This window comes from Sinohyriopsis cumingii, chromosome 1 (assembly GCF_028554795.1).
Source record: "Sinohyriopsis cumingii isolate HCF-2022 chromosome 1, ASM2855479v2, whole genome shotgun sequence".
NCBI classification, from domain to species: Eukaryota; Metazoa; Mollusca; class Bivalvia; order Unionida; family Unionidae; genus Sinohyriopsis; species Sinohyriopsis cumingii.
This window is the reverse complement of record NC_142961.1, coordinates 62,411,822-62,438,947: the sequence shown is the minus strand read 5'-3', so window position 1 is coordinate 62,438,947 and position 27,126 is coordinate 62,411,822. Positions and strand designations below refer to the sequence as shown.

The following is a 27,126-nucleotide window of genomic DNA, read 5'->3' as shown; positions in this document are numbered from 1 at the left end:
GTCCCCCACCACGGAAAATATATCTGGGGGGCGTTGATAGCTTGTTATCACTTTTTCAAATTTAGCCTAAACCTACATGTACTTACTGAGGACATTCTTTACATTTGGCTTTGACAGCGTCGGGGTCCGCTAGGTACTTTGTACGCTATTAGAGGATGACTAAGAAAGAGATATTTGTCATCTGATAGACGAGATGTAAAGTAATTAGTTGAAAAGAAAAAGACTAAATCAGTATTATCGTTTCTAAACTGAAGTATGGAGATTCATGCGGCAGTGTGGTCTGTGGCGCTCGGCTCTACAGTTCAGTCTGCGTGGATTCGAGTATTGGCTCGGCCAATTTGGGTATGTGAGAAAGCTTATCAGTAGCTTCTGACTTTTTCCAGAGATTTTATGGGTGGTTCCTTCATCAAATATACTGGCCGCCATATACAGCCTACAGCCTATCTTGTGTTGAAAAATGGGGTTTAAACCAAAAAACAAAATGAACAATTAAGGGAAAAGTTCGTAACTAAAGTAATAGATCCAATGAATAAGCGGTATTGTCTGAGCATACACAAGAAACGAACAAGAGATGAGAAAAATACAAAAACAAGTTTTAATCTGACTGACATATGTTATAATAAATCTGACCATTACACATTTCCTAAATGAATCAATTTAATTTATTGGATACTTAATTGACTATTTTAACAGAAGCATTCTAAGGTTAAGATCCAACCTTTCAGTATATATGCATTACTCCCAAACTAGTCTAATAATAGAGTATATATTTTAAAAATGAAGTTAAGTGCATCCGAAGAAAAATAATGTAAAGCGTTCGGGAAGATATTTGATCATAAACATCGCCGCTTCGTGGATTGATTCGGTGAAGAGGCAATAATTTCAGTTACTTTTCTGTTATCTAAGTTAATGGCTTTACATTACACGTAAGTTGGATAGGATTGTAACTATTTACATCCATGATATATATATATATATATATATATATATATATATATATATATATCAATCAATAATAGTATGTGCATGCAGAATATAAATGTATTTCATAAGAAATAGTCCTTTGCATGACTTCTTGACGCTTGTTGAAACATCAGAGGTCTTTTCTTGAGACCCTGTTATGATAGTTTCTTTCTTCTTTGATTCACCATCGCACTACAAAATTATAATTTCTAAAACATGAATCTGAACGGCAGAGTGTTTGTTATTCCTTCACACAAAGGAAACAGATAAGATAATTATTTCAGACTATACTGTCGATACATCAAAATTAAAATATAGATATAAAGTAAAAGTATTGTAAACATACAAGATCATACATATCTTATATACAAGTATACTGACACATCTACAACGATGGACTGTGTACCGCATTTTTAAAATAATACAGTTATGTTGCACATTTAAAGAGAATTTAGTTCCATCTACTTATAATACAAGAATGTAAACGACTGTTATAGTTCCACGGAGATTTCTAGATACAGTTCTTACTATTATATATTCGTATCATTATAGTGACATACTTTCTCACCACTTCAGAATACAAGGTAAGGTAATTGTAGTAGACATTGCACGTGGAGATAATTTGTATATGAAAAAATGTAGTGCATGCTGACAGTCTCATCATTTTGACGATTAATGATTCTCAAAACTCTTGACATACGCTTTGACCTTTTCCAGAGTAATTTCATGGCCCTTCGATAGCTTCAGCTGTATTGAACTGTCCGCATATGCGTCGATCATCAGGTTTTTTTACTGCTTGGTCTGGATGTAAAAATAACAGTACATGCAGACAACAGTTTTTGATCAAACAATTGTATTTTATGTTTTACATTACCACCAACTTAATCCAAACCATCTATTATAATAACAATGAACTGAACTTGCTTTCATCAAAAGACTCTAAATAAGTTGGTAATTATGTGAACAAAGTTCGTTCTAATTCTTCCCGGAAAGTTAGTCCTTATTCAGAAGCTCTGAGTTGCAGGTATGATAACAAGTTTTCCAAAATCTGGTAAATGTAGTCCATGTATCTTGGTATTTGTAATTTTAGTTTCGTGACCAGCACTGTAAAGGATGCTTGCACCATGCCAACTTACCATTTCCACTATCTCCAACAACTACAAATGTGGAACATTAGTTGGTTCGTGGTTGCACGCTATTATTATCTTTTGTATAATCCGAAGTGTCATGTGATGGTGCCATAATAGTTTATACATCTTATATATCTTTGGTCTCCAATTGTTTGAAGTCCATGTCAATGTGCACTTCAGAAAATTCGACATTTGATCTCTGGTTTCCAATTGTTTGAAGTCCAAGTCAATTTACACTTCAGACAAATCGCTATTTGTTCCTTTGCAAACTGGAGACACTGATCATTGCGTCATGTTTTTGTACATTTTTCGAAAATGGTTTTCTGTCTCAGAAAAGCTGGTAATAAACTGATACTTTTGTCTCAGCTGATAAAGCTTTCAACAACCACGCACTGTTGTGAATAGATTTAACTGACGTGTATATTTCAAACCGTAAATAACTTTAAATTAAGCCGATTGATTTGTTAATTCTAAAGGACTTAAAATAACTTAAAAATGCATTCAAACGTCATAAATACTGGTGAAGTCACAACTCGGAGAAGCAAGGTATTTCCTATAGCCCCTTTAATTAACAAAATAGACAAATTAATTTACTAAAGCAATACCATGTTGTGTTGATAAAAGTAATAAAACTACTAAAATGGAGCTATTATCCTCTTAACTGATGATACTAATTTCTAAAACGTCATTATCACTTAAGACTTAAGAGATAATTGCAGTAGTTACTGTAATTTCTTTTACTGTAATCTTGAATTCGGAATATTTTCATTTTTCTTTCACATTGCGAGTTGCAGACCTCCACCTCATTAAAATAAGGGTTTTTCTTCCTACATGCACGTTATGCTTTTTTAAGCCGAATTGGTTTGTTTCCATGAAGCATAGTAAACATTTATTTCCAAACTATTGTACAGAAAACGTACAGTTCGTGCATAATAATTATGATGATCAGGGTGATCATTGTAACAACCAACTTTAAATCCAACAATAATGGCTGCAGCAGCATAACATAAGTACTAGAAACAAAATCTAGTGTGCAATTCCTCCATTTTGTAGCCTCAAAACCCCTACGAAAGTGATTCCGGTACAGTGAGTGGATGGATTAAAGAAATGCAACGAATCGTCTCTTTTTGGAGCTACGACTATAGTCAGCTATTAAATCCTTTTCAGTACGGAGTTTTATGGTATTATTCTGTGCGATGGTATCTTTCACTTTCGAATGAGATAGTTTTGAAATTTGCTGCGAAGTCTTCAAATATAAATCGGAAGGCTTTCCTTACTTTTACATCTTTAAGGACTTACAGACATATATTTTAAACATTTTCAGTGTACTTTATTTGTCTTTGATGAATTTTGAAATCTGCTATAAAGTTTGTAATTTCTCCCTGATACGTTTCAAATGTTTCATTGGTGCCTTTAAGTAGATCGGTGTCTAATTTTTAATATATGTAGTTTTCCTTCATCGGTTGCCCATTCAACTGAAACAACGAATTCTTTCCACGTGATGTAATACCCGTGTCCGTGGGTCTAGATTCTTCCATCGAAAAACTTCATTCCATTTCTCTGGAGTGTCTTGTGTTATCACCTGAATACTATTTAATACTCAGTTTATCATAGTATTACAAGACACTGAATAACTGTTTCATTTCTTAACGACTGAAGGAAAGAGTTATCTCGTGCATATGAATACACACAGAAGCTGACAGTCAAGTGTGTGTGTGCGTGCGTGCGCGTGTGTGTGTGCATCCGCGATAGTACCAGTGAAATTTAGTCCTTCATTGGATAATGAATCACTATGTCAAACAGGTGGACCTTGCAGGGTAGAGGCCAACTATTGCGTAATGTCCATGCATAGAAAGAGATCTTTAGATAGTATAGGAGATTTAAAGAGAGTAAATGGGTGTACAAAATACCTTCACCACAATTTTTTGTAAGCCATAACAGTTGTACCATCCAGTTCCTTTTTTAACTTAGCATAGTCTCCTATGTTTGTAATTATAAATGATCCGTGTTAAAAGAAATATTGAGTCACAAAATGAATTAGAAATGGGAAAATTAGTAGATGTCGAAAGACAAAGATTGTCTTAGAAAATCTAAAATGATGACGGCCAAGTTTAACATCCTTCATTCCTCCTTTTTGTTACACTCAAAATGTTTCGTTCCAAAAGAACATGTATTTTAGTAGAGACATAACAAATGCCAAAGTGAATATATATGCTTTTTAACCTTTCTTTTCAACTTAGATAATAAAAAAACCGCTTTAACGTTATTATTGTAGCCAAAACTCATTTTACATTTTCATAAATTATTTCATTCGTTTCAAAACCAATCCAATCGTCTGATACTGTGCTCTAATGATGTTTTTCAAACATCATGGGGTAGGAATGAATTTTTTATATACTTTTATCTAGAAATAATGTTTCTAAATGTAATCATCTTCAAAAGAAGAATGCTAAAGTTAAATGGTAATCACAGACACATCAAGAGTTTGAAAGGGATATAAATGTTAAACGCTTATTTCCCTTAAACACATGACAAACACAGGCACACAACACACACAAATGCACTTGCATGCACACGTTTCAAGTGTTTATTTTGACAATGTATGTGCAAATTAGTAATCTTACCGTCAACAATTATACTAATTTATTATACTAAATTATACTAACTTCTAGCCTGCGTTGTCAGGAAAGACATACAAATTACAAGATAACTTGCCTTTAAAGTAAAACGAAGTGTGTATGTATTACTCACAGCATTGTTTTCCTGTAAATCCACGCTTAAAGAAGACCACTATGGCAACTACAATAAAAATTAGAACGGGGACCAGTACACTAGGTAAAATAACAGAGATCCGTCGATCATCACTTTGTCCAGGCCGCGACACTGAAATAAAGATGGTTATGAACCCAGATATGTGAAGTTAGTTTTATTTATCTTCTTTTCATCAGATGTCAATCCTTTAAAAGTATGATCCTACATGAGTATTGTTTTAATATAGCTCAAACAACCTATATATCACTTTATTTTAAACGATTGTTATTGGCAGATATGACATAATGTGAAACTGGACAATATCTCTCTCTCTCTCTCTCTCTCTCTCTCTCTCTCTCTCTCTCTATATATATATATATATATATATATATATATATATATATATATATATATATATATATATATATATAAACTAAGGAACACACATATTGTTAATACAATCTCTATGTAAATTTTAATCGGAATGTTTTCTTTCAAAACTTAATTGACTTAATTATCCGTCATGACAAGAATAATATAAACGATCCTAATCATCGTAAGATGGAAAAGGAGTCAGGTCAATTCATGAATACCTGCATAGAATGTAATATTATAGCAATGATGCAAACTGAGTTGTCATGCTATATTTCCAGTCAAACTTTCGCCACTTGCGAATATACTTTTGCACCTCTTAATTGGTATAATCCTTCAAGAAATATTTCCGCCGTAACACGATCCATAACCCAAGGCAATAATTATTTTAGTCGATTGTCTCTGTTAATAATGTTAAGAGACTGGATCCTACTTTTCATCTCTTTAGCATGACTCAAAGTCGCATCAAGCATGACAATAAATGAAGGAGTCAAAATATGGAATCTGACACGTGCTACAGCGATGCTTCATTGACATCGTATCGTGTATTAACATGCTGCCTTATAATATACTTAGTCTGATGTTCCGTCTAAGCAATTCAAGTATTCTGGGAATTTCGATTCTGTATTATCTACAAAATCTTTTCGGAAATTACACTCTAAGTTTAGTAGGATCCTGTTGGTAAAGAGTGCCGTTTTCACCAGATAGTATTTGACTACGATATTTACAGTGTTGTGGCGGTCAAAGTGTCCTGTAAATATGATGTAACCATGTTGGGGACTTTGGAAAGTAATAATTGCACATAAAAAGTCGATAAAGCAATACTAAATTTAATTAAATAATCATGTGTTAGGATTCTATGAATATTTATGTTGGGTGAAGTTGTAGTACCTTGATGTGAACTGATAATAAAACATTTTTATATTCCGGTCGCAAAAAGTGTATCCGCTTCTTCGAGCGGCATTTGGTCAATTTCTACGATTAAGTTTTCTTTTCAGCGCCAATGAAGTGACGATGTTTACTCGGTTTTAACCAATCCCGCTCATTACCCACAGTTTTGGAAAAGAATATCAATACTGCCTTGGAAAAATGTCTTTTGAAATTTCTGTTTTTGACACGTACGTCAACAACTCCGAAACACCACTTTTAATGTGCAAAAAGTCACTTCGAAGACATGTGTTTAACAACAGCACATACAAGAATTTTACGTCAGTTTTGATAGTCATAAAGCTAGGGGAGGTGGATGTAATAATGCAACAACAATGGCAAATGCCAAGTAACTAACTTATATATATATGTGTGTGTGTGTGTTAGTTATAATGGATTTTTTAAGTTCTTTTGATAGATGCCGTAAGCAAATAATTTTTATTGTCTAATATTGGTACTCACAAATATAGTTCGTACACAAGTCAGAAATGTTTCCCTGGTAGCACTTGGCCGATTCTCCCTCCCCGCATACCGTGTATTCCCCTGGCTCAGGACTGGATCCAAGATCTAGGCTTGAACTGTTCTGTTGATTTAAATTGGCCATGTTTATGATCACATGTATTAAACGAGGGCATGTCGACATAATATGTCACAAATTGTAAAACAGAATTCAATGTTAACAGGTTCTGTGGTACAGAAATGAAACTTATGGACCGACAACATAGATACATGTAATACAATATTTATCATAAAGTTATATAATTTGATTTGTACTGACAAATTTCATTGCAGTTACAGATTATATCTTGTGAAGAAACGTATATTAAGATAATTAAGGTTTTCCATCGACACGTTTTTCACATTAATAAATTTGTGGACAGGGCTGGATAAATGCCAGTTAGATCGTAGCCGGTATATCTAATCATAGGAACTGTTTAAACAAGGAATCCATAGGGATGTTGTACTATTAAACTATAATAAAATTTAATTTGTATTATGTTTCTTTGTTTTCAAACATCTACCTTTAGTATGTCGCCGGTATTTATGGCACTTTAATGGAGAAATAGGAACAGTTTTCCAAAATTCTTTTAAAAAATTTAGTGACATCAGAGACGATTTTCCGTTTGTGGCTACATCACACTGTTTCTGTTTCGTCATTTGTTTCAAACAATCCGACTCGACTTCCACTCGTTCGGTCATTTTAAAGGTCCATTGCTTTGGACATATGTCTTGAATTCAGCATACCTGGTTTCGTCAACGGACTCTTTTAAGTGACCGAATAAGCGCAAGTCACATTGGATTGGTGGCTGCATCTTGGCCAACAGTAGCATATAACCACAAATTGAGGAGTGGCCAAATAAAGTACGTCTGTCTTATTCCACAACAGTCTGAACATTTTTGCAGGCCTGAACACAACAGAATTTCGTCATAATTTATAGTTAAAGAGAAACTTTTATATATAAATAGGAGTTACTACCATGTGTCCCATTGTAAATATAGTTAAAACATCGGGATAAAAATAAATAAAGAAAGTGATATTTGTATTCCTTCATTTAAATTGAGCTTCGATCGCACCTTTTTTAAGCGCATGTCGAACACTATCGGATAACAAATGCAGCCTCTCGAGTTCTTGTTTGCTGTGTGATTTTCAACAAGTTGTTAAACATGCTGAATGAACTGAATTAAATTGGGACAAGATTAGTTACATAAAGTCTGTAGGCCAGAATTTTATTATAGTGGAACTTTAATATAGTGCCAGACAAATGTATAATATAATAGTTGTTATATAGTGACACACAGAAGGACGTTCTATCGATTCTCTACCAAACAGCACATACTGATTTAAAACAATGAAATGCAACTTCTTAACATACGACTCTATCTTATAGAGTCAAGCGGATTCGTATATTTGGGTTTGTGAAAAACATAGAACTTGATTCGCACTTTGCACAATCAAACATGGTCTTGTCTCTGCGTTTCTTTTCCACACCATACACTACCACTCTGAAACATTTCTTATAAGTTTCAATACAATGAATATAAAATGATTAAATAGGTATAACAAATTAAAATTAATCCTTATCACGTTCGTGAATGTAGTCTTGAAAGTATGTCATTTGTACCTCAAATGTGTTTAGACTAAAGGATATATGTGTCAAATTGCTTTATGCAACATGGTCATTTGAATGTAAAAATGATTGACTCAAATCTTTCATTATTCCAAGCGATACGGATATCGGTATCAAATATTTTACTTATATATGGTTTTATTTAAATAGTTAGGGTTAATTACATTTATTGTTTTAAATCTTTAATTATGTGGCTCGCGAGTAATCAAAAGTGTACAAAACACGTACTTTCCACAAAAGATAATTACCAAGTTCATATCAGCACTTAGTTCGATTATGTATATCACGCATTGTTTGTATGTAGGTCATGTCAACATTGCGTGATCCTAGGATACATTTGTCCTGTGGAGAAATTACCAAGCCATGGTTGCTGATTGGATAATAATAAATAACAAAATCTTGTTGATGACCAAGTGATTCCGATTTAAGTGATTCAAATGTTGTTTATAAGTTGACTATATAATGCGAAACAGAGAACCGCGTCATTATTATACAGTTAAATTCAGCTTTTGTATGAGTTGTGAGAGGAAACTTGATTTATTTATATATTTTTCGTTGAAATTGCAGATGGGAAAAAAATTAATTCTAAATTTACAGTACTTTGCTACACTATTGTGAAATTAATAAAATTCTTGGACATTTAACAATTCATTTAGGTTATATGAAACATTCAAGGACTTTATTGATATTCTACTTTCACGGAATTTAACTTGAAGTAAATATTTTTGGATTATTAGAATCGTGGTTCTTCGGTAATGCTAGCATAACACATAAGCACATTGCAGGTTTCAATCGGGATACCATTGAATCGTTTCTGGATCAACGTGAAATTGATAGTACAATTAGGATTATATTCAAGGAATTAATGCACCATAAGTTACTTTTAAATCTTTTACTTTGTTTGATTTGATATTTTAGGGAAAACAATTTATATTGTGGAGCTTTGAATATTTATTAGGTTTTAACTTGTTATATAGTTTACGCCCCAAGAAGTATGCAGTTTAATTAGGTTATACTATTCTTGTAGTTCGTGTATTTGTGGCCATGAGAACGTTATGAATTGTTTAGCTCTGGCAAACTTAGTTTCCCCAGCGACGCATAAATTTCAGTATTCCGAAGTCCTAATAGAATTAAAATCAATCAACATTTATTGTGGATTTTACTGCAGTACTTTTAACTTACGACCAATTAGACTGTTCTCCACATTCAGGAATGATGTTAGACTCACACATAGGTTATATCCAGACAAGTAGACTCACGCGAAAGCGAGACATTGATGTCAAAATCAAATGTTTAGCCCACAACACAGTTCTTAAGTTATCATGGACAGGATGTTTATATTTTACTCTGATATAGGATACATATTTCATCGCGACTATACACAGTATAAAGTCAAAGACATTGTTAGACTCACGCTAGAGTGAGAAACGGACACTCTAAATGGAACCTTGAGGCAACGACACACCACCTTAGTTGTTATTGATAATATGTTTCAGAACTAAAATGATATGAGATACGTATAATATGAACATATACAAAGTGTACACACTCGTGATCTGCAAAACAAGATCGGAAAAACTCACTTCTTGGTTGACAGTCCTATTGGTATGTTTCCACTTTAGTGTTACACGAGGTGAACCACACCACTCAGAAGGCAGTTCTGCCTTCAGAATCGATCCTACATGTGTGATTCTAGGCTTGCATTCACTCGATGGCGCAACTGTTAACGATAATAATAGTAGGTTCTATCTTTCGTTCTATTTGAATTGCATATGTACTGCCACTCTAGAAAAGAATATCATACTAATCTGTTGACTTATTAGTAGTACTCGACAAATACCAATGCCAACTAAACGCAGTAATTTAAATCTTGAACAAACTTCTACATGACAAACCAAACATTCGTTGTCAAAGACTTTAAATACAATCTCAGTTAGATTTCATACTATTTCCGTTGTTCACACATTTAATTTAGCTGTTTATTGTTCTAATTATTCACAATCGGATCCTATGATAGTGACTTTTCTCTGACAATAGTCCTTGCGAAAATGTCGTCTCGAAAAAGGTACCTTTCACTTCAAGGTGCTTTGCTGCTTCTAACTTGTGGTCTACGGATGCAAACGTCAGAGATAACCAGTAGGTCCCACTGTCTGATCTGTTTGATGTCCTTATTTTGATGCCAGTCTCTCCTATCACCATTAGTCGGCCGTTATACGGAGGGTACTAGATGAACCCTTTCCCATCCAACCAGCTCGCTATCAGCCTATTTTTCCCCTTGTACCATGATATAGCCTTGACGATACTGAGTGAAAATGTCGGTGTGTTCCGCCATATCAAGTTAGCATCCTCGTATTCACACTTAGCATTGGAGACTGTAGCAAGTGAACCTTGATGAAATGTAGGAAAAGAAATTAATAATAATAATAATAATAATAATAACAATAACAACTAAGAAAAATACTAAACACAAAATGAGTTAAAATATGAAATATTTCATTTCAGGAGTTGAATTCCAAAAGGTTGATGAATTTCATTTTTTCATCGTATTACACATGAAAATTGAAAGTTTTTTCCTAAGAGTTGTATATTCTCAGAATACAATATACACATCATCAGCAACGAAAAGTGCACAAAAAGAAAAGAATCTTATACATTTCAGTTCAGTATTAGCTAACTTTAAATTGCAAAGTATGCTTAGATAATATGTTTTCAATCTTCTAAAAGTATTCATAGAACCAACCGACTGTATAGTCTTTATTCACTCATTATTTGTGATTGCTTATTAGAAAACCGTTTCTAACAAAACAATTTTGAGATATGTTAATTTTGGGGTATGATATATAGGATTTTGTTTCATTGTTTCAATGAATATTTTAAGGATGAAAGTCTGACATTTGTTTTGGAAAGCTTTTTTTTCTTGTTTTAATTTGTACCTTACCCACATACTTTAATGAATGTAATAATGATATTAGAGTTAATATGAAATTGTTCTGACACAAGCAGAGCTTCATAATGTTATCATATGTAACTAGTAATATTATTGTAATGCTTACCTAAGGTCGGTAATATCAGTTCCAGGAGATAAAGATGTGTTAACAAAAAATGTACAGCATGTTATTTCAGTGTGAACAACTTTCTCATTTTCCTGTAAAGAAGAAACATGTTCATAATTTGCATAAAATTATTACACTATCACTGTTTTTCATATTTTGTGAAATTTATAATTTAATTTCAGACTAGCATGATTTTATTTAACAAAATGATTTTTACTTACTGTGAAAGCGTTCGACATAAATATACATGATACTGCATATGTTGTGCATTATGAGATTAGATGGTAAATAGGTGAATTTTGAACGATATGTAGTAAGGACTGTATGTTACTTTAAACAGGACGTAGGTAATCTTAAATAGATTTGATGAAACATCTGGTGATTTTCACGTATCGTACACAAAGCATTCAAAATGATATCAGGTACAATCATTAAATACTTATAAATGGGTGCAAACTAATTTAAATAACCAATATAAATATTTTAAAAAGTTCTTCAAAGATTCATTGGAGTACTTTTATGTTATGTATTTGATGTAAGGCCATTTCTTCATAATAACAGGGAAACACATGTATTACACTACATTCCTGTACACTAGCCAAAACTTCTGTTATCTCCAAAATGTGCTTTCTAACATAACGTGGTGTTTGGGGGATACAAGCACTATTGATAACGTTTCATGAGTGTTAGGATTCAATAGCCTGCCTTTTAGACACTAACCATTTAGTTTTCTGGAGAAGGGGGAAGGATTAGATTTTCAATTTTGACCAGCGTATCCTTTCTTCTACCTCAAGATCATTTAGCTACCTTTGCTTTCTGGTTTTTTTTCATCTTTCTTTTCTCTTGTTTTCAACTAGCACAAGGATTATAATTAGTTCTTTTTCTATACAAAACGAAGCAATAATGCTTTTAAAGAAGGTGGGTTGCAAACAAAGTTAAATCGCAAATTGCGATTATCAGTTTCCAATTCAATTATCCACCAAATAGTGGGTCCCTGGTCTATAATATTTAATTAATGAAGAAATGAGTACAAACTATTGTAAGGGCGAATTTCTCGATTTCCTTTCAAAATTGACGACTTTACCCAGTCATAGGACTCTTAATAGTTGCTACAAGAATTTAATTTGAATATAACATGATTTCATATAAAAGTATGTGCAAATCTAAGCGGTATCCCAGAGCATTCTGTTAAAATGGTAGGTTTACCTAACGAATCATGTAACGTTATCTTGCAGTCGTGGATACGTAGGTTTTAGAAGACTTTTTCAAATATCAGATAGCATAAACTGGCTTTTCATGCATCTCTATGATCTGAATTCATCTTTATTATTTACTATATATAATTCAACGTCGCTTTTCTTGATGTTTTTTGTGAAGTTTGTTTCGCTAATTGGAAGACCAGTTTGTCAGAGACCAAACATAGCAGCCCAGAATGTTTAACATTAGTCACGTATATATCTAAAAGTATTCAACTGCATTTGAATATAAAGGTTGATATATTGTTCATCCACCTAGTATATTTTTTACGAAAGGATTGTCAATGGAAATTTCCAATGACTTTAACCCATTGTTATGATTCGTTTATGGAGTAAGGTTCTTTTCGTCATGCTCAATGTATGAATTGAACAATTCTCATATGAAACGAAAGAGAGAAAGACATCATTCTGGCCTCCTTGTTGAGAACGATGTCACTTGTACGATGTAGGTGTTACATTGAATGTATGTGAGAAGAGGTACTGGGTTCAAACTGTGAGAAGGAAATAAGACCCTGAAGTCTGCAACGTAGTAATTCTTTATTAAAATCAAACATCACTCGATATAGACAAATTACACACAAATCAAATTATACATGTATGATATATATTAATATTTTATATTTATTTCAAGATAACCCACTTTAAACAATTATGTAATTTCTGTATTTTGAAATTAAATGCCGAATACATTTCCAATAATCCGAAAATGCGTAAGAATTAAAATGTTACAAACTGATAACTAAAGTGTTTACAATCAAAGCATTTATTTGCTTGTGTGTTCTAATCATCTAATTTATTATCATATGTAATTATATCCGCGGTGTTATGTGCACTTGTGTGTAGCAGACACACTCGAATGACAACTCTGCTACACAAGAGTGCATATAACACCGATTAAGTAGCTTCATGTTTGGTGATGTGTGCTTAGTCGTAATGGAATATGGGCTCGTGTGTGCAAGCATTGCGATAGGTGCCGTTTAACCGAGTACGAATTAAAAATTCCCTAACGTGTATGATGTATGATATTACTTTTTGTATTAAATAATATGTCTACTATTATGAAGCATTCTTCTATAGAAGCCAGGGATGTTACTTTCCGTTCTGTCTGGTGTGTATTAATAATTTTCTCTCTCTCTCTCTCTCTCTCTCTCTCTCTTAGTAATTCTCTCTCTCTCTCTCTCTCTCTCTCTCTCTCTCTCTCTCTCTTAGGTTTGACAAAAGAAAAGGTTTTGACATGGCTGGCACATAAAATATTTATAATGTAAATAACGAAAAGCTATCTGAAGATTTAAGTGCTATAAAAAGAATAAAATCAAAGTCAATCTTACAATTACCAGTATTCAATATAAGGAATGACCTCTTTTGGGAAATTGATATACTCATAAAGGGATTATTTTCAATATATTTACAGGTTGTCATCCATTAATATGCTGCATTTTTTCATATCGTTTTAGCGCAACGTATTTACTTTCCTCTTTTTACCCCTGCATGTATATGGTAGAAATAAATTTTATAATGGTAATTTTCGTACCACCGTATGGTCGTAAACGTAGTAACAGAAAAGAGCGAAAATCTACAAATTTTGAAAATTCAAAAAATATTTTCATCTCTAAAATACAGAGTTACAATATAAAACAATATTTATAGTATTGTGAATTAAATCTTAAATAGTCTTATAAGGTTTATCACAAATCCGAATGTACAGAGTCCAGAATAAATTCCAAATATGAATGTGTTGATTTGCCAATAGTCTCAAATATGCCAATATACCAACAGTCTTGATGTGTCACAATGATATAATCAATCTCGTCTTTGACTAAATTAATAGTAAGCCCATAAATATTGATTAAGTCCGAATTTAAGGACGAACAATTGCAAATCCAGGGAGTAATTTCAAAAAATAAATCTTCTCAAATATTAAGTTTTAACTAAACCTTATTATAATCTAAGACAATAACAACTTGTTTCTATAACATTCTAAGTTGTCAAGAAGCTCAGGCATTTCCTACTCAAATACAAGTAAAAATATTTGTCTCCAGTAATTGAAAACACAATCTAAAATCATACAAAAATATTAGCTATGCAATATGTTGTTCAAGATTTGTGTTATGAAGGCCCCAACTCAATTACTGACCAAATTTACTCACACTGAATAGTTATACATATTTAATCACAGAGAAAGGCCAGCACATAATACAAATTAAATATATACCACACTTTACCTTATAAAGAAAATTAAATATTTATACAAGAAAGCTTTCTTTTACATGTTTGATACATATACAAAAGATGATGTATGGGGAATGACAAAAATATACATGAAGAAATGTAATACTTCTATATAAGTTACAGTGCATCTGCAATTAGATTATATGTTCCCCTGATGCGCGTGATGTGTGTATTGTATTTGTTACATCAAAATCCACCTTAACAATCTGGTTTTTGTTTTCTATTGTGTTAATAATAGTGAGGGAGTTTTGATAACTGAATACAATAATCGGTGACAAAATATAACTAATATACACGTTAACGTGTTGCAAAGCCAATATCAAAGCCAGACATCGTTTCTCAATTGGAGAATGTTTTTCTCCGGTGCCTGTTTGTGTTTGGGGTTTCTTCGGTGTTTTTTGTTTAATTGATTGTTCTTGGTTTAAGTTGCAAATAGCACACTGGATGATCCACACTATTGTGTCTTCTTGAACCAATACTCCGCCAACACTTACATCACATGCATCCACTATCATTTTAAATGACGAACTGAAATTTGAAGCTGAAAGAACAGGTGCACTCTTATGAAAGGTCATTAATTTATCAATAGCCTTCTGAAATTTGTTTTACAAGTGAAAATTGGTTTTCTTACTTAATACATATTTTAGAGTTGTCAAACTTGCTTCATTGAATCGATCAAAGAATTTCCAAATGGCTTCCAGATGATCGTTCCAGGAATCATTGTAGATTATGGCGTCATCAATATAATGGTGACAGTTATTTAGACTAGATGTAATCATTAAACGCTGAAAAGTGACAAGCGAAGCTTTGTGAAAAAAACGCTATCACTTTATCTTGTTAAAGTCCAACTACATTTGCAATGTCGAAATTTCTTTTGCACTTTCCGTGAGAAGAATTTACCAGTATCCTTTCAAACGTTCAAACTTAGTGCCATATTTTGCATTTGAATTGTGTCAGTGCAGTCATAGAATCTTTATATTGGAGCTGAATATAATGTTTAGTGACTCTGTTCATTATTATATAGTCGGTGCACATGCGGAAAGTATTAACTGATTTCGGCACTAGAATATATGGTCAACTACTTTGACTTGGTTATATGAAATCATTCTCCAGCAAAAAATGAATATTCAAACATCACGGTTTGAGAAGATTAAAAACAAGATGTTCTTTCAATGGTTTAGAATCTACAATTTCAACTTCATGATAGATTTTATTTCTTCGTGTTGGAATATATGAAAACAAGAGCTCATATTGAAATAATAGTTGTTTAGTTCACTTTTTTCTTGTAGCTGTTGAACTGAAATTTTCTGGTCCAGATTATTCAATATTTCTGAATTACGAAGATCGGTTAAACCAAATCCAATGCAGTCAGATTAGATTTCGTCGATTAAATCCTCATTGTTTGAGACAGGTACAACTAGACTGTCTGAATGACTAACGAGGCTACCTACATCAGCACATTTCCTTAACATATGCATATGTCAAAGTTGTTATTTGTTCGCCTAATAACAAATGAACATCCCCGATGGGCAAGTAATTACTGTCCGACTGTCACGGGTCCTGTGACTAAGTCTGAGGACAAGTTTACACCCTGGAGAGGACCATGAACAAAGTCATACTCACCTGTCTGAGTAAAAACACTCGTATTAGTAGAACACGTTCCAGAGAAAAATAAAGTACATCAAATTTAAAAATCTGAGTTCACGTAAACCTTAATATTTAATTATGGATGGCTTGGCAGAAAAACTAATAAGTAATATATAACCTTTTGACGTGAATAGTTCATAATTCGTCCTAATACGATCAGATGGTTGCTGTCGGAAGCAATAGTTGGCCACATATGGGTACCATTTTCACCTATTTACATTTATATATCATGGTAAGTCTTATTTTCCCATACAAATGCAGTAACCTTTCTATAATATGCTCATTTTTTATTCTACCTAAGGTTTAATTATATAAACAAAATACACTACAAGAAACAACGTAAATGAATGAATGCCGTATTACAAACTAAATACACAAACGCCGATTTGTCATTACACAATAACATCATTATTAATGCGCACATAACTCCGGTCAGATAAATTTGAACTTAGTCACGCGCTCGACATAACTTTCGAAAGAAAATGGCATGTCTAGTTAAAATTGAAATTCGCAGTCATATTATGAATGAATGCGCATTGCAGCAACTTTTCCATTTGATCTGGAATGAATATATTTTGGTATTTTGTTTCGATTCGACGGAAGTTTGTGATTTTGGACTGGATTCATCTGTGCAAATTATACATGAAATACATCGGATTGAAGCGGCGTGGGAGCAGCGTGTTTACATCTGCAAATGTGTTTCTGTTTCTGTCATTGAATGTTTGAAATCATAATGTGGGAAAAACATGAAGTCTTTCAATTGCAATTATCAAAAAGACGCAACGGGATTTAATGCTTATTTCATTTTAAGTTCTGTAAGGAGGATGTAATTGCACTTATCATCGAAATTACAGCACAATTTCAAAATGTGTAATCCAGATTGAAAACCTATGACATGGCTCATGTAATTCCGATTCGCAGAATTAAGAAAATACATTTTGAGGAAATTCAGGCTGTAAAACTGTACGTATATTTTATTTTGCCATTCGGATCTTATGCAAAAGAAGAGAGTATATGAATTGTCACTTGTGTGTTATTTGTAAGGACCTTATCTTGCGTCTTTTATATAATGTAGCTAGCCTAAATCCCTAACATTGTATCAACCTGGAATGTGCCAAAGCAGCTGGTATGTGGCAGTCCACAAAACATCTGTTTTAGTTCATAAACAAATTTAAACAATCACAACGTAAAGAGCCTCTTACACGAGCGTACATGATTTGTGTACAAATCAAATGTGCTGGCGTCTGCGTCCATTGTTTGTTTACAATAGAAAGTAGTTTCTTTATGCACGTGAATGCTCTATGTGTATTGTCGCGCGAGTTGAGTATCGGGTAATACTGAACGATTCTGACAATGTAAAGTTAACTGGGAAAAAATGAACATATAATAATGCTTAATATTTCCTAAGAAGGAAGAAAAATAACAAGATCTTTGACATATCTGCTACTGAGGCATTGTTAGACATCAACTCGGGACGATTTCACACATGCCAACTAATCGTCAGGATATAAACATGAATTGCATGGAACACATTTATATTAAACAGGTAGTCATCTAATACCATATAGACATAGTTTTGTATCATTATGTTGCACGTATTACCCTTGTGGAAAAATTGACCATCAAATGGAGGAAATCAGTGTTATATATATATATATATATATATATATATATATATATATATATATATATATATATATATATATATATATATATATATATATATATATATAATATTTGTAACTCTTCGTTAATGCACGTTTTATCGCTTCCTAACCATCGTATTACCATTGGTTCTGGTGAGCGATGATAACAACTTTTCCTCCACGATTCCTCTTTCACATATATTTGGAATTTGCTGTAACATTCGTAAGATTATCTTTGGGGTCAACGAAAAAAGTCAAGTAATCTCGATAAAACTGCACACAATGATGCAATTTGGGACGGTAATTATGTCGTCGACGCTAAAGTCCAAACGTATGGTTTGGCTGCCTTCAGTTAGGCCCGCAGCAACCATAGACTAAAGTTAGGTAGCATCTGTCGGATCCGGCGAAACATCTACATATTCATTCATCGCGATGACCAGTCTCCACATCATGCTTTGTTCGATAAGAATTCTCCTGGTAAAAAAAAGAGCCCACAAGGTATTCGCGAACCACGTCAATACTTTTGACAAATTCAAGATTTACCAATATGGACATCAAACGGCAATTTCAACGATATTTTCAAATCTTGGAGTGACTGACTTCTCTGTATGTTTAAATGATTACTACGAACCTACACACAATATTTTGCTCAGCTTTGGACTGAATCACGTCGCGCGTTGTTGTTAGCGTCCGGTGGAATATTTCCGCATGACGTTTTAATATTATCGCAGTCATTCTAGCATTATTTGCAACTTTGGTATCAACACCAGCTGCATTGAGGGGCTGTCGGAACTACATCCGAGCTGGCTCTGAAAACGGTGTAAAGAAAAAGTTATAGGAAACATGCGTTCCATTATCCAGGTGGGTTAGCTAAGGCTGCCAGAGCAGAAATCGTCTTTGGTTGCGGCGTCGACTTTGACGGCAGCAGAGTCGATTGACCAATTTCGATTTGCTTGTTATGACAAATTCAGCCAAACATTTTCTCGTTGTATTTATACGGGATGATCTTGAATCGATGATTACCCGCCCAAGGGAAGTTAGTATTCTTAACACGACTTGAAACACATTAGGTTTTACCGGTATCGTTAATATTTTGACTCCTACCGGCTTGAACAGCCAAGTGAAGTTGTTCATAATTCAACATGGGGAAGTGGACGAGATACACTGTTTTATTCGACTATGTCGTCGCTACTCGGGTCGACGGACCAATATGAGGACATCGTGTTGTTGAAGCGAGTAGTGCACTCAAATATTCATCAACCCCGCACGATTATTGAAATTACTGTTTTACATCAAAAGTACGCTTAATCTATCACGGTGTTAAGACTCTATATCTTAAAATATGTAACACAAAGAAAGTTGAAAAAAATTTAAGTAAAATCGAAAAGCAATTTATTTCGCTACAATATAAAAATGAAAATTCAAAGAACACTAAAACGCTGACTTAAATTTCAAATAATTCTAAATATCCTGCCCTATGTCTAAAAATGTAGACAGTTCCGAATCAATTCCAATAGTCTTGAATGTCCTTTTGTAAAACAATGATGTAATCCGGAATGTTTTTGAATGAATACACAAAAATCCAAAGTAATGTTTTACTCCAAAAGTCAAATGAGAACTTTAGTAATTGCAAGGAATATGTTAAAATAAACATTTCCTCTAGAATTATATTTAATTTCAACAACACAACTGTAACCACTGAGCACACATGGATTCCTACAGACTGATCTGTTCCCGGTCGTTGTGTCAACCAGCTAGCTTTGATAGTGGTCAGTCGACTCACGCCGTATCTGCGTTGCACTCGCGTCGTATTGCAGGCTTCGGGATTATCAGTTATGGAATGTACCTCTTTCCTGAGGATATCATGAAGCCAGTTTATATTAATTACATTAGCTAGCGAATACACCCGGTCGCTGGCTATAAAGCCAGGCAGGAAAACACTCTGGGCTTGGTTCTACAACCACGTAGAACACTGTAAAATCTATCACAGTTGCATTCCCAGTTTATTATGTTGCGCTAACATTGACGCAACAAAGAGGTGAACAACACTAAGTATTATTCAACAAGGACGCACCTGTCTGTTTAAAAGTTGTTGGGCGAAGACGAGCCCACTCATGTGAGACACAAGCCATTGGCGCAATCAATATAGTTCTAATTGAACGCAGTGTCTCATGACATAACATTGCTGGAGACTTAAATATTCCGCAAGAAGATATTTTCTATTATTGTTTGGTAGTTGCAGCAGTAAAAAGATGCAACGTGTTTGGAGTGAGTGGTGCGTGTTGCACATAAAGAAGGCAAGATTGTCCAGCAATTATACTTCACTATCACATACTTAATAAAGAACTATGATACTTAATAAAGAACTATGATAGCCCCTCAATGTTATCGACGTGAGAATATAATAGAAGTGGAACAGCAACTGAGACGAGAACCGCGCTACTCGTGAAATATAAACCCGTGTGTGGTCTTAGACGCTATTTGTAGAGTGGCAACGGCAACCACCGTTGGTCTAGTTATGGCTGGAATCACGACTATGTTAATTATTATAAAAGTGCACCAAGCGGAATTATTGTTGAAGCCACATCAATAGTAAGTTGTACAACGAAAGTAAATGACTATGAACAGATCTGAAGCTAATAGTTGAAGTAAATGCATATCCTAGTGGGCGTAAGAATGAGCTTTCTACAATTTAAAGACGTAAAGAATTACAGCTGGCTAAAGCTATGAAAATGTAACATATGTACGTAACTGCCCAATGTATATTTATGAGATATCTCAATTTCATACCCAACGATGGGTTAAAATGTTTCTTCTTTGGATCTCCCCGGGATGAAATCCTGTCTAACAAAATTATAAGTGTATGTTCCCACCTTAGGATCTGTTCTTCATTTAACAAATTATGCGCTTCGAATACTTTTATATTATGTAAGCCTGTATACCTAAATACAGGTAATAATAAGTGAAGGTGAATGTATTATGAAGCATCATTACCTGCAGCATGAACATATTCATCTTTACATCCGTCCCAGATTAATCATACCTAAGGTCGTCAGATGCATGAGTGTATATGAGACACAGAGAGAATCAGATATCATAATGGTCGTAATTTTACTTCAGTAATTTTTTTTATCCCAGTTGGCAACCAATTATAAGTCTATAACATGTTTGAAATAGATTATAATGTTTTTCTAACACGTTCCCCCGTGTTGAATCCACGGATAGATATTTCCTCTATATTTTCTATGAAATTTATAGTTTAGACACACCAGTCTAGTGTAACTTGATACTTCTAACAACAGTTTGGAAAATCCGTGTAGTTACATTCACGCATCAGTAACATTGATGTCACAAGTGACTGATGGAATTGGTTCATATCTTTGTCTTTTGCTCCATATTTAGAAGAGTACAATGTGTCACACAAATACATAAATGTGACTAGCAATAATTTCAGGAAAGATATGATCAATTAAACACTCGACATCAATTTTAACAAAGCTGAGTGAAAACTGTTCGTCATGCATGGCAATAAGCGTGAACATTTATATAGTACATTATTTTAAATATGAATCGAGGCTAGATAATTCTACATTTTGAAGATGCAAAACGAGCCAGAGCATAAAGGTACACAAGCTGGGGTCAGTATGATAATAGCATACACTTTCAATAAACAACTACAGTATCCAAATGCATTAGATATCAGAATCGTGTCACAGTCAACTCTTGCATATACTTTCTCCACAGCAACAGTTGTGATACAAAACATGGAAATACATAATTTTTTAATTCTCAATAGTAACTATTTAATCATGGGATGTCATTCCTAAAAGAGCATTTGACATGATCTTTATCGCAGAGTAAAATCTAAATACATGTAAACATGCACCAAGCAACCTATCACGGTCTCGTGTAAGAAAATAACATTTAGCTATGAAAGTATCAACTACAGAAGAAAAAGTATGTTTGACAGTGAGCAAAAAAAAAGCCTTCTGCACGGATGAAAAAAAGGTTAAATCACAATATTGCCAACAACTCAACGCTAGTCACAGAGGCTGGACATTCTCAGCTACTTTCCATATTACACAAGAATGAAACCGCCATCCAGCAATTGCAGATTTAATTTACGACGCATCTTCAATATCATTATTATTATCATACCTTCTTTTGATTTGTCTGAGATGCGCCCAATTGTCAACATTAAGTCACGTAGAAGTAAGAAATCGAATCTGATCTTAGTACTGCCATATTTAAGGTGTTCATTATTTATATGTCAAACCTTCTGTCCTTTCCAGACAGAAAATTGCACAGCACATATATGCAGACAGAACATTGCACAGCACAAATATAAGTTTTATAAGTGCGATGGAATCGAATAGCTGATGCTTTTCCTATCTTAACAGATTCACTAACTTACTTTTTCTGTAAAGTCTTTGTAAGGCTTAGTATAACCAATGAAATATGTATTGATTTTACTACTAATTTTCAATTGCTGTAACTACTCCTACTTTCTTTGATCATAGTTTTCTGCAAACGTTTTAGCTCAGAATTCTGAAAGGCGTTATAAAGGGTTTTGATTTTCCTGTATGTGCTTCCCATTGTTTGGTATAATGGACTTAAAACGCTCTGCTTTGTTATCTAATTGATATGCGTATTCGTGTCGTCAACCTTTCCCCAGATGAACTTAACGATCATTTCCTAATTGACAATATCCATTTTTGGAACTGTCAGAATTGGTGTGATCATTTAATGACATACTAATACCATATTAGAAAACATAAAAATAGAGCGGACCTTTACAAAAGCCAACATTATTCAAAGATATTAAATAGTTATGAACGAAATAGGAAAGCAGCAAACTATTTTCGGTCAGTTAAAATCACCCATGAAAACAACGGAACCATACTCTGCGTACAAATTGTAGATTCCATGCAGTGTTTAAATTTACTCAGACAATAGTTCAGTAGTGTGTCCGTGACGTGCTAAATTTAATTGAATTGAAAAAATAAAGAAATATATTTTAGTCCTAATCTGCTACCAACAATGCAATAATCGCTTATCTATAAAACAGCGATAACATTTTTGTATTTGACATGATATAACATAGCCACACCCCATTTTCTACAAATCCACCACAAGAACCATACAGTACCCTGGTAAACAATAACAACAAATATACAATTGGCCTATATACAGTCAAAGAACCTGCGACTTTCGTGATATTACCAAATGTTCAGTTCACTGGAAGTGATCAAAACAAAAGGCATTCTACATAATAATTGCGGTATTCATAATATTACAATTGTATCAACCATCACTATGCTGCACATAATCCACCAAATGATCAAAAACCAGAAGAACTGCACGATTACTTACTGAAATGATTCTCTCTTTCTTATTTGTTGACCATCTTTGACAAAAAGGGCTTTGGGCTGAAATGATTTTTGTCACAAATTTCTTCAGATTCAAAGAACTATTCACATTTATTCGAGCAGATATGGAGCCTGGTCGTTTGCTTTTTATAATTCTCAAGAAACTGTGTTCAAAGCCACGCTTGACATGCAAACTGTAGTCTCATTCGCTGATTTATTAATAATGCCTACATAGGACGTCTTTAATCGTGTTCTAGATACCCAAATGAAACCATCATCACCATCATCCAGAATGTCAAAATCATTACGGTTCTTACCGTTGCCAACATCATGCATGTTAATATGACATTTTCAACTTTCAGGAATTTCTTAATTATTTCGGGAATAAAAAAAGGAACCATCAACAACATTTCTACTTGAAGTATTGGTAGCAATAATTGATCTATTGCTAATTGAGCCCTCCACACTGTCATGAACTGCAGTTGGAGTAATAGTCCCTTACAAAATTTACATTTTGATATCTTGAAGCGTTATCTGTATCAAAGACTGATTGACTGTGATGAACATTGAGTCCTGCTTTGCATCTGCGCCTGAACTGACTTTGCGATTTATGGGATTGATGCACATCGTCTTTCGATGATATAATCATGTCATTAATAATATAAAACTGGTTGCCGTCGAAACGCAAGTCCATGACTATCTCTCGGGGTCTGTATCAGGACTCTGATAAGCACTAACACAATCGTTATAATGCTAACGGTATCTCAGTGGAAAATTATGAGCCAGTACCCGATCCAACATGCACAGAAATGGCCAAACACCAAAGTTCATGTTAACAATCAATGTTTTGTGTCGTTGGCTATAAAAACGTTTTATCAAAATAGAACGACTGCATACGTGTTTAACTCTATAGCCATGACCAGGTAAGTATGTTTTCACAAGCAAAACATTTATGCATAATTATCTACACAGACGAAAATAGTGCATTAAAAGTCAGCTCTTAAAGAAAATTAAACAAAAAATATATACAGAAAACCAGACAAAATTGTTCTTCTTCCTCTCATAATAAAAAGAATTAGATTTCAAAAGTATTCGATTCCCTAAAACTGCTTATTTTCACAAAAACTTTCCATGACTGTGTTCCTAACGACAAGATTGTTTTCATGATTGCGGAGTAGTACTGGCCTGTACATCGAGAGTACATTTGGAAATTCCAAATGACATCATTTTAATTCTTTGAGTTACGATCAGCTTTATTTATAAATAGAAACTTTATTATTATTGGATAACTGTGTTCATGAACAGGCGAGGCTACCTACAAGGTAAGTAGTAAATGGGGGCACCCTAGCGTCAAGGGGAATTAGCATTACAAGACCCCTTGGGCAACTCTAGCGTCAAGGGAAAATTAACATGGAGAAAAATAGTGGGTCAGATTAGCGTCAAGGGAAATTAACATGGAGAAAAATCGTGGGTCACTCTAGCGACAAGGGGAATTTAACATGGAACTATAGTGTGGGTCTGTCTAGCGACAAGGGGAAATTAACATGGGAATAGAGTTTGGGTTTGTCTAGGGACAAGATGAATTGAATATGGAATTTTTTTTTAAAATTTAAATTTAAATTTAAATTAAAAAAAGGGGTAGGCAATGGAAAGGCTATCTCTTTTCGAGAAATATGGCTGGCCCTGAAAAGGGCCTTTGGGTTTATCTTAATATTAATATTAACATAGATGGCATCTGTCACATCTTCTTCTTCTTCTTCTTAAACTCCTTCTAACTGCAGGTCCATACACAAGTACCCTCTTGAGACATCCTTGTCTTTCTATGTAAACTCTCCTCATCCATTGACTAGTATCTGTCCTATCAACAACAGTCCACTTGGACCTGACATACATGAGCATGTCCGTCCTAAACATCATGGAAGACACAAGGGTGGATGACTCAACTGTGGTCCACATCTTGAAGCGACGAGAATAGGTGAATCAATGCAGTGAACTGCGCTTATTTATAGGTACAGGAAGGATTGAAACGGATTGAATTCATTCACCAATCCGAACACGCGTTACAAAATTCAGTCAGCTCGCATCCAATCCGAAGAGAGCAGTCTGTGACGTCACGTGGTCTATATAGATTCGTTAGCGCTTGTGTGCAGTCAATCTATGCGACAGTGATTCAACATGACGGAAACTCAGAAAACGATCCATTGGGGTGCACCAGCAGGGGAGACTGCCCAAGGGAACCCGGACTTACTTTCAGAAGAGGTACATTGGGATTTTGTGGATTTTCTTACCTCGCAAGAATTTGTTCCGGAACCTTCGTTACCTTCTTCATTACCGCAAGTGGAGAATTTTAGACAGAGACAGAAAGAAGAATTGGAGAAATTTATGCAACGACAAAAGGAAGCGGAACAAGCTTTTCTCCTACAGCAACAGCAACAAGAAGAGGTAAGAAAAAAACAACAGCAACAACAGCAAGAAGAAGTAGCAGCAAAGAAACAAGAGGGTGAAAATCAAACGGCTACGGTACTGTTGGACATTTTAGCGGAGTTAAGAAGTCTGAAACAAATGTATCAGACTTCTTTATCACGACCGAAGAGAATACGACCTTCCCGAGCTAAACACGCCAACCCTGTGACTAAGCCTGTCGTACCACCCTTAGTGATTCCAACCCAATCATCAGAAGTAGGCCTTGGCCGTGGCAAAGGCTTAAGGCAGTTAAAGTTCATTGGTTAAACTCACCCCTACACCAAAATAAAAAGGCCCTTTTCAGGGCCACCCACATTTCTCGAAAAGAAATACAATTTCAATTTGCCAATAACTCAAAAATAAACCCCACCCATTTTACCCTTATAGTACGTGTCTGTGTATGAGTGCGTGAGTGTAGCTTCTTATTTTAAAATCAAAACTCAAAGACACTTACCTTATATCATTCATGTATTCTTTTATCCATTTTTTACAATAAAATTCACAGCACAACACTTTAATTAAAAGTTCATTGACTTCTTCTTTCTCCTTGTTTAGTCTCTCTGTTTTTTGAATTTCTTCACCGTTTTTTCCTCATTTTCTTCCCTTCTTCTTTTCTTCTCCTGTTTCTTTGCTTCTTTTAAATAGAATTGTCTTCTTTCTTCCTCTGAAGAATCCCTCTCTTCTTTCGAAGAATCCCTCTCTTCTTCCGAAGAATCCCTCTCTTCTTCTGAAGAATCCTTCTTTTCTTCTGACTCCTCTTGTTTCTTTTTTGGGCAATCTGGAGACCAATGTCCTTTTTCTTTACAATAATAACAGGTATCTTGACTTTTGTCTTTTTTAGCCCCTGTTTTTTTTTCTTTTTTGACGGTCTGGACACTCTGAAGACCAATGCCGTTTCTTCTGACAGATATAGCAAATATCCTGACTCTTATCTCGAAAGGAAGGAGAGTAGTCTGTCGGCTGGTCTGATGAGAATTTTCTAATGACCCCTCGCAAAGCTCTGACGAAACGTTCGATTTGGCTAGTCTCTTCCATTGTTCTCCTCGGTTTGAGAGTGAAATGAATAGTGAAAGGACAAGACACACCCTTTTTATATACGCTGGTTTGCCATGACTATAAATTATTCTATGGTGTTTGAACTTGAGTCATTTGACGTTTTGCACTCAAGATGAAACGATCCTATTCATTCGA

At 34.2% G+C, this 27,126-nt stretch overlaps 1 protein-coding gene across 3 annotated transcripts in view; it reads right to left on the bottom strand.

Annotated features, from left to right (window-relative positions):
- Window positions 1-581: 581 nt before the first annotated feature.
- LOC149806977 (uncharacterized) overlaps window positions 582-27,126 on the bottom strand; it is a 75,152-nt gene continuing 48,607 nt past the window's right edge. The window contains exons 2-8 of one of the 3 annotated variants that reach the window (XM_089960380.1): window positions 11,326-11,417; window positions 10,342-10,659; window positions 9,856-9,992; window positions 6,606-6,726; window positions 4,845-4,976; window positions 1,664-1,764; window positions 582-1,155 (exon numbers count right to left, since the gene is read on the bottom strand). In XM_089960380.1, the coding sequence (XP_089816506.1) occupies window positions 1,688-1,764; window positions 4,845-4,976; window positions 6,606-6,726; window positions 9,856-9,992; window positions 10,342-10,471 (597 nt within the window). In that variant the 5' untranslated portion in view covers window positions 10,472-10,659; window positions 11,326-11,417 and the 3' untranslated portion in view covers window positions 582-1,155; window positions 1,664-1,687. Of the gene's footprint in view, window positions 1,765-4,844; window positions 4,977-6,605; window positions 6,727-9,855; window positions 9,993-10,341; window positions 10,660-11,325; window positions 11,418-27,126 lie in introns of all 3 variants that reach the window. The other 2 variants (XM_089960374.1, XM_089960387.1) reach the window with 2 other exon arrangements.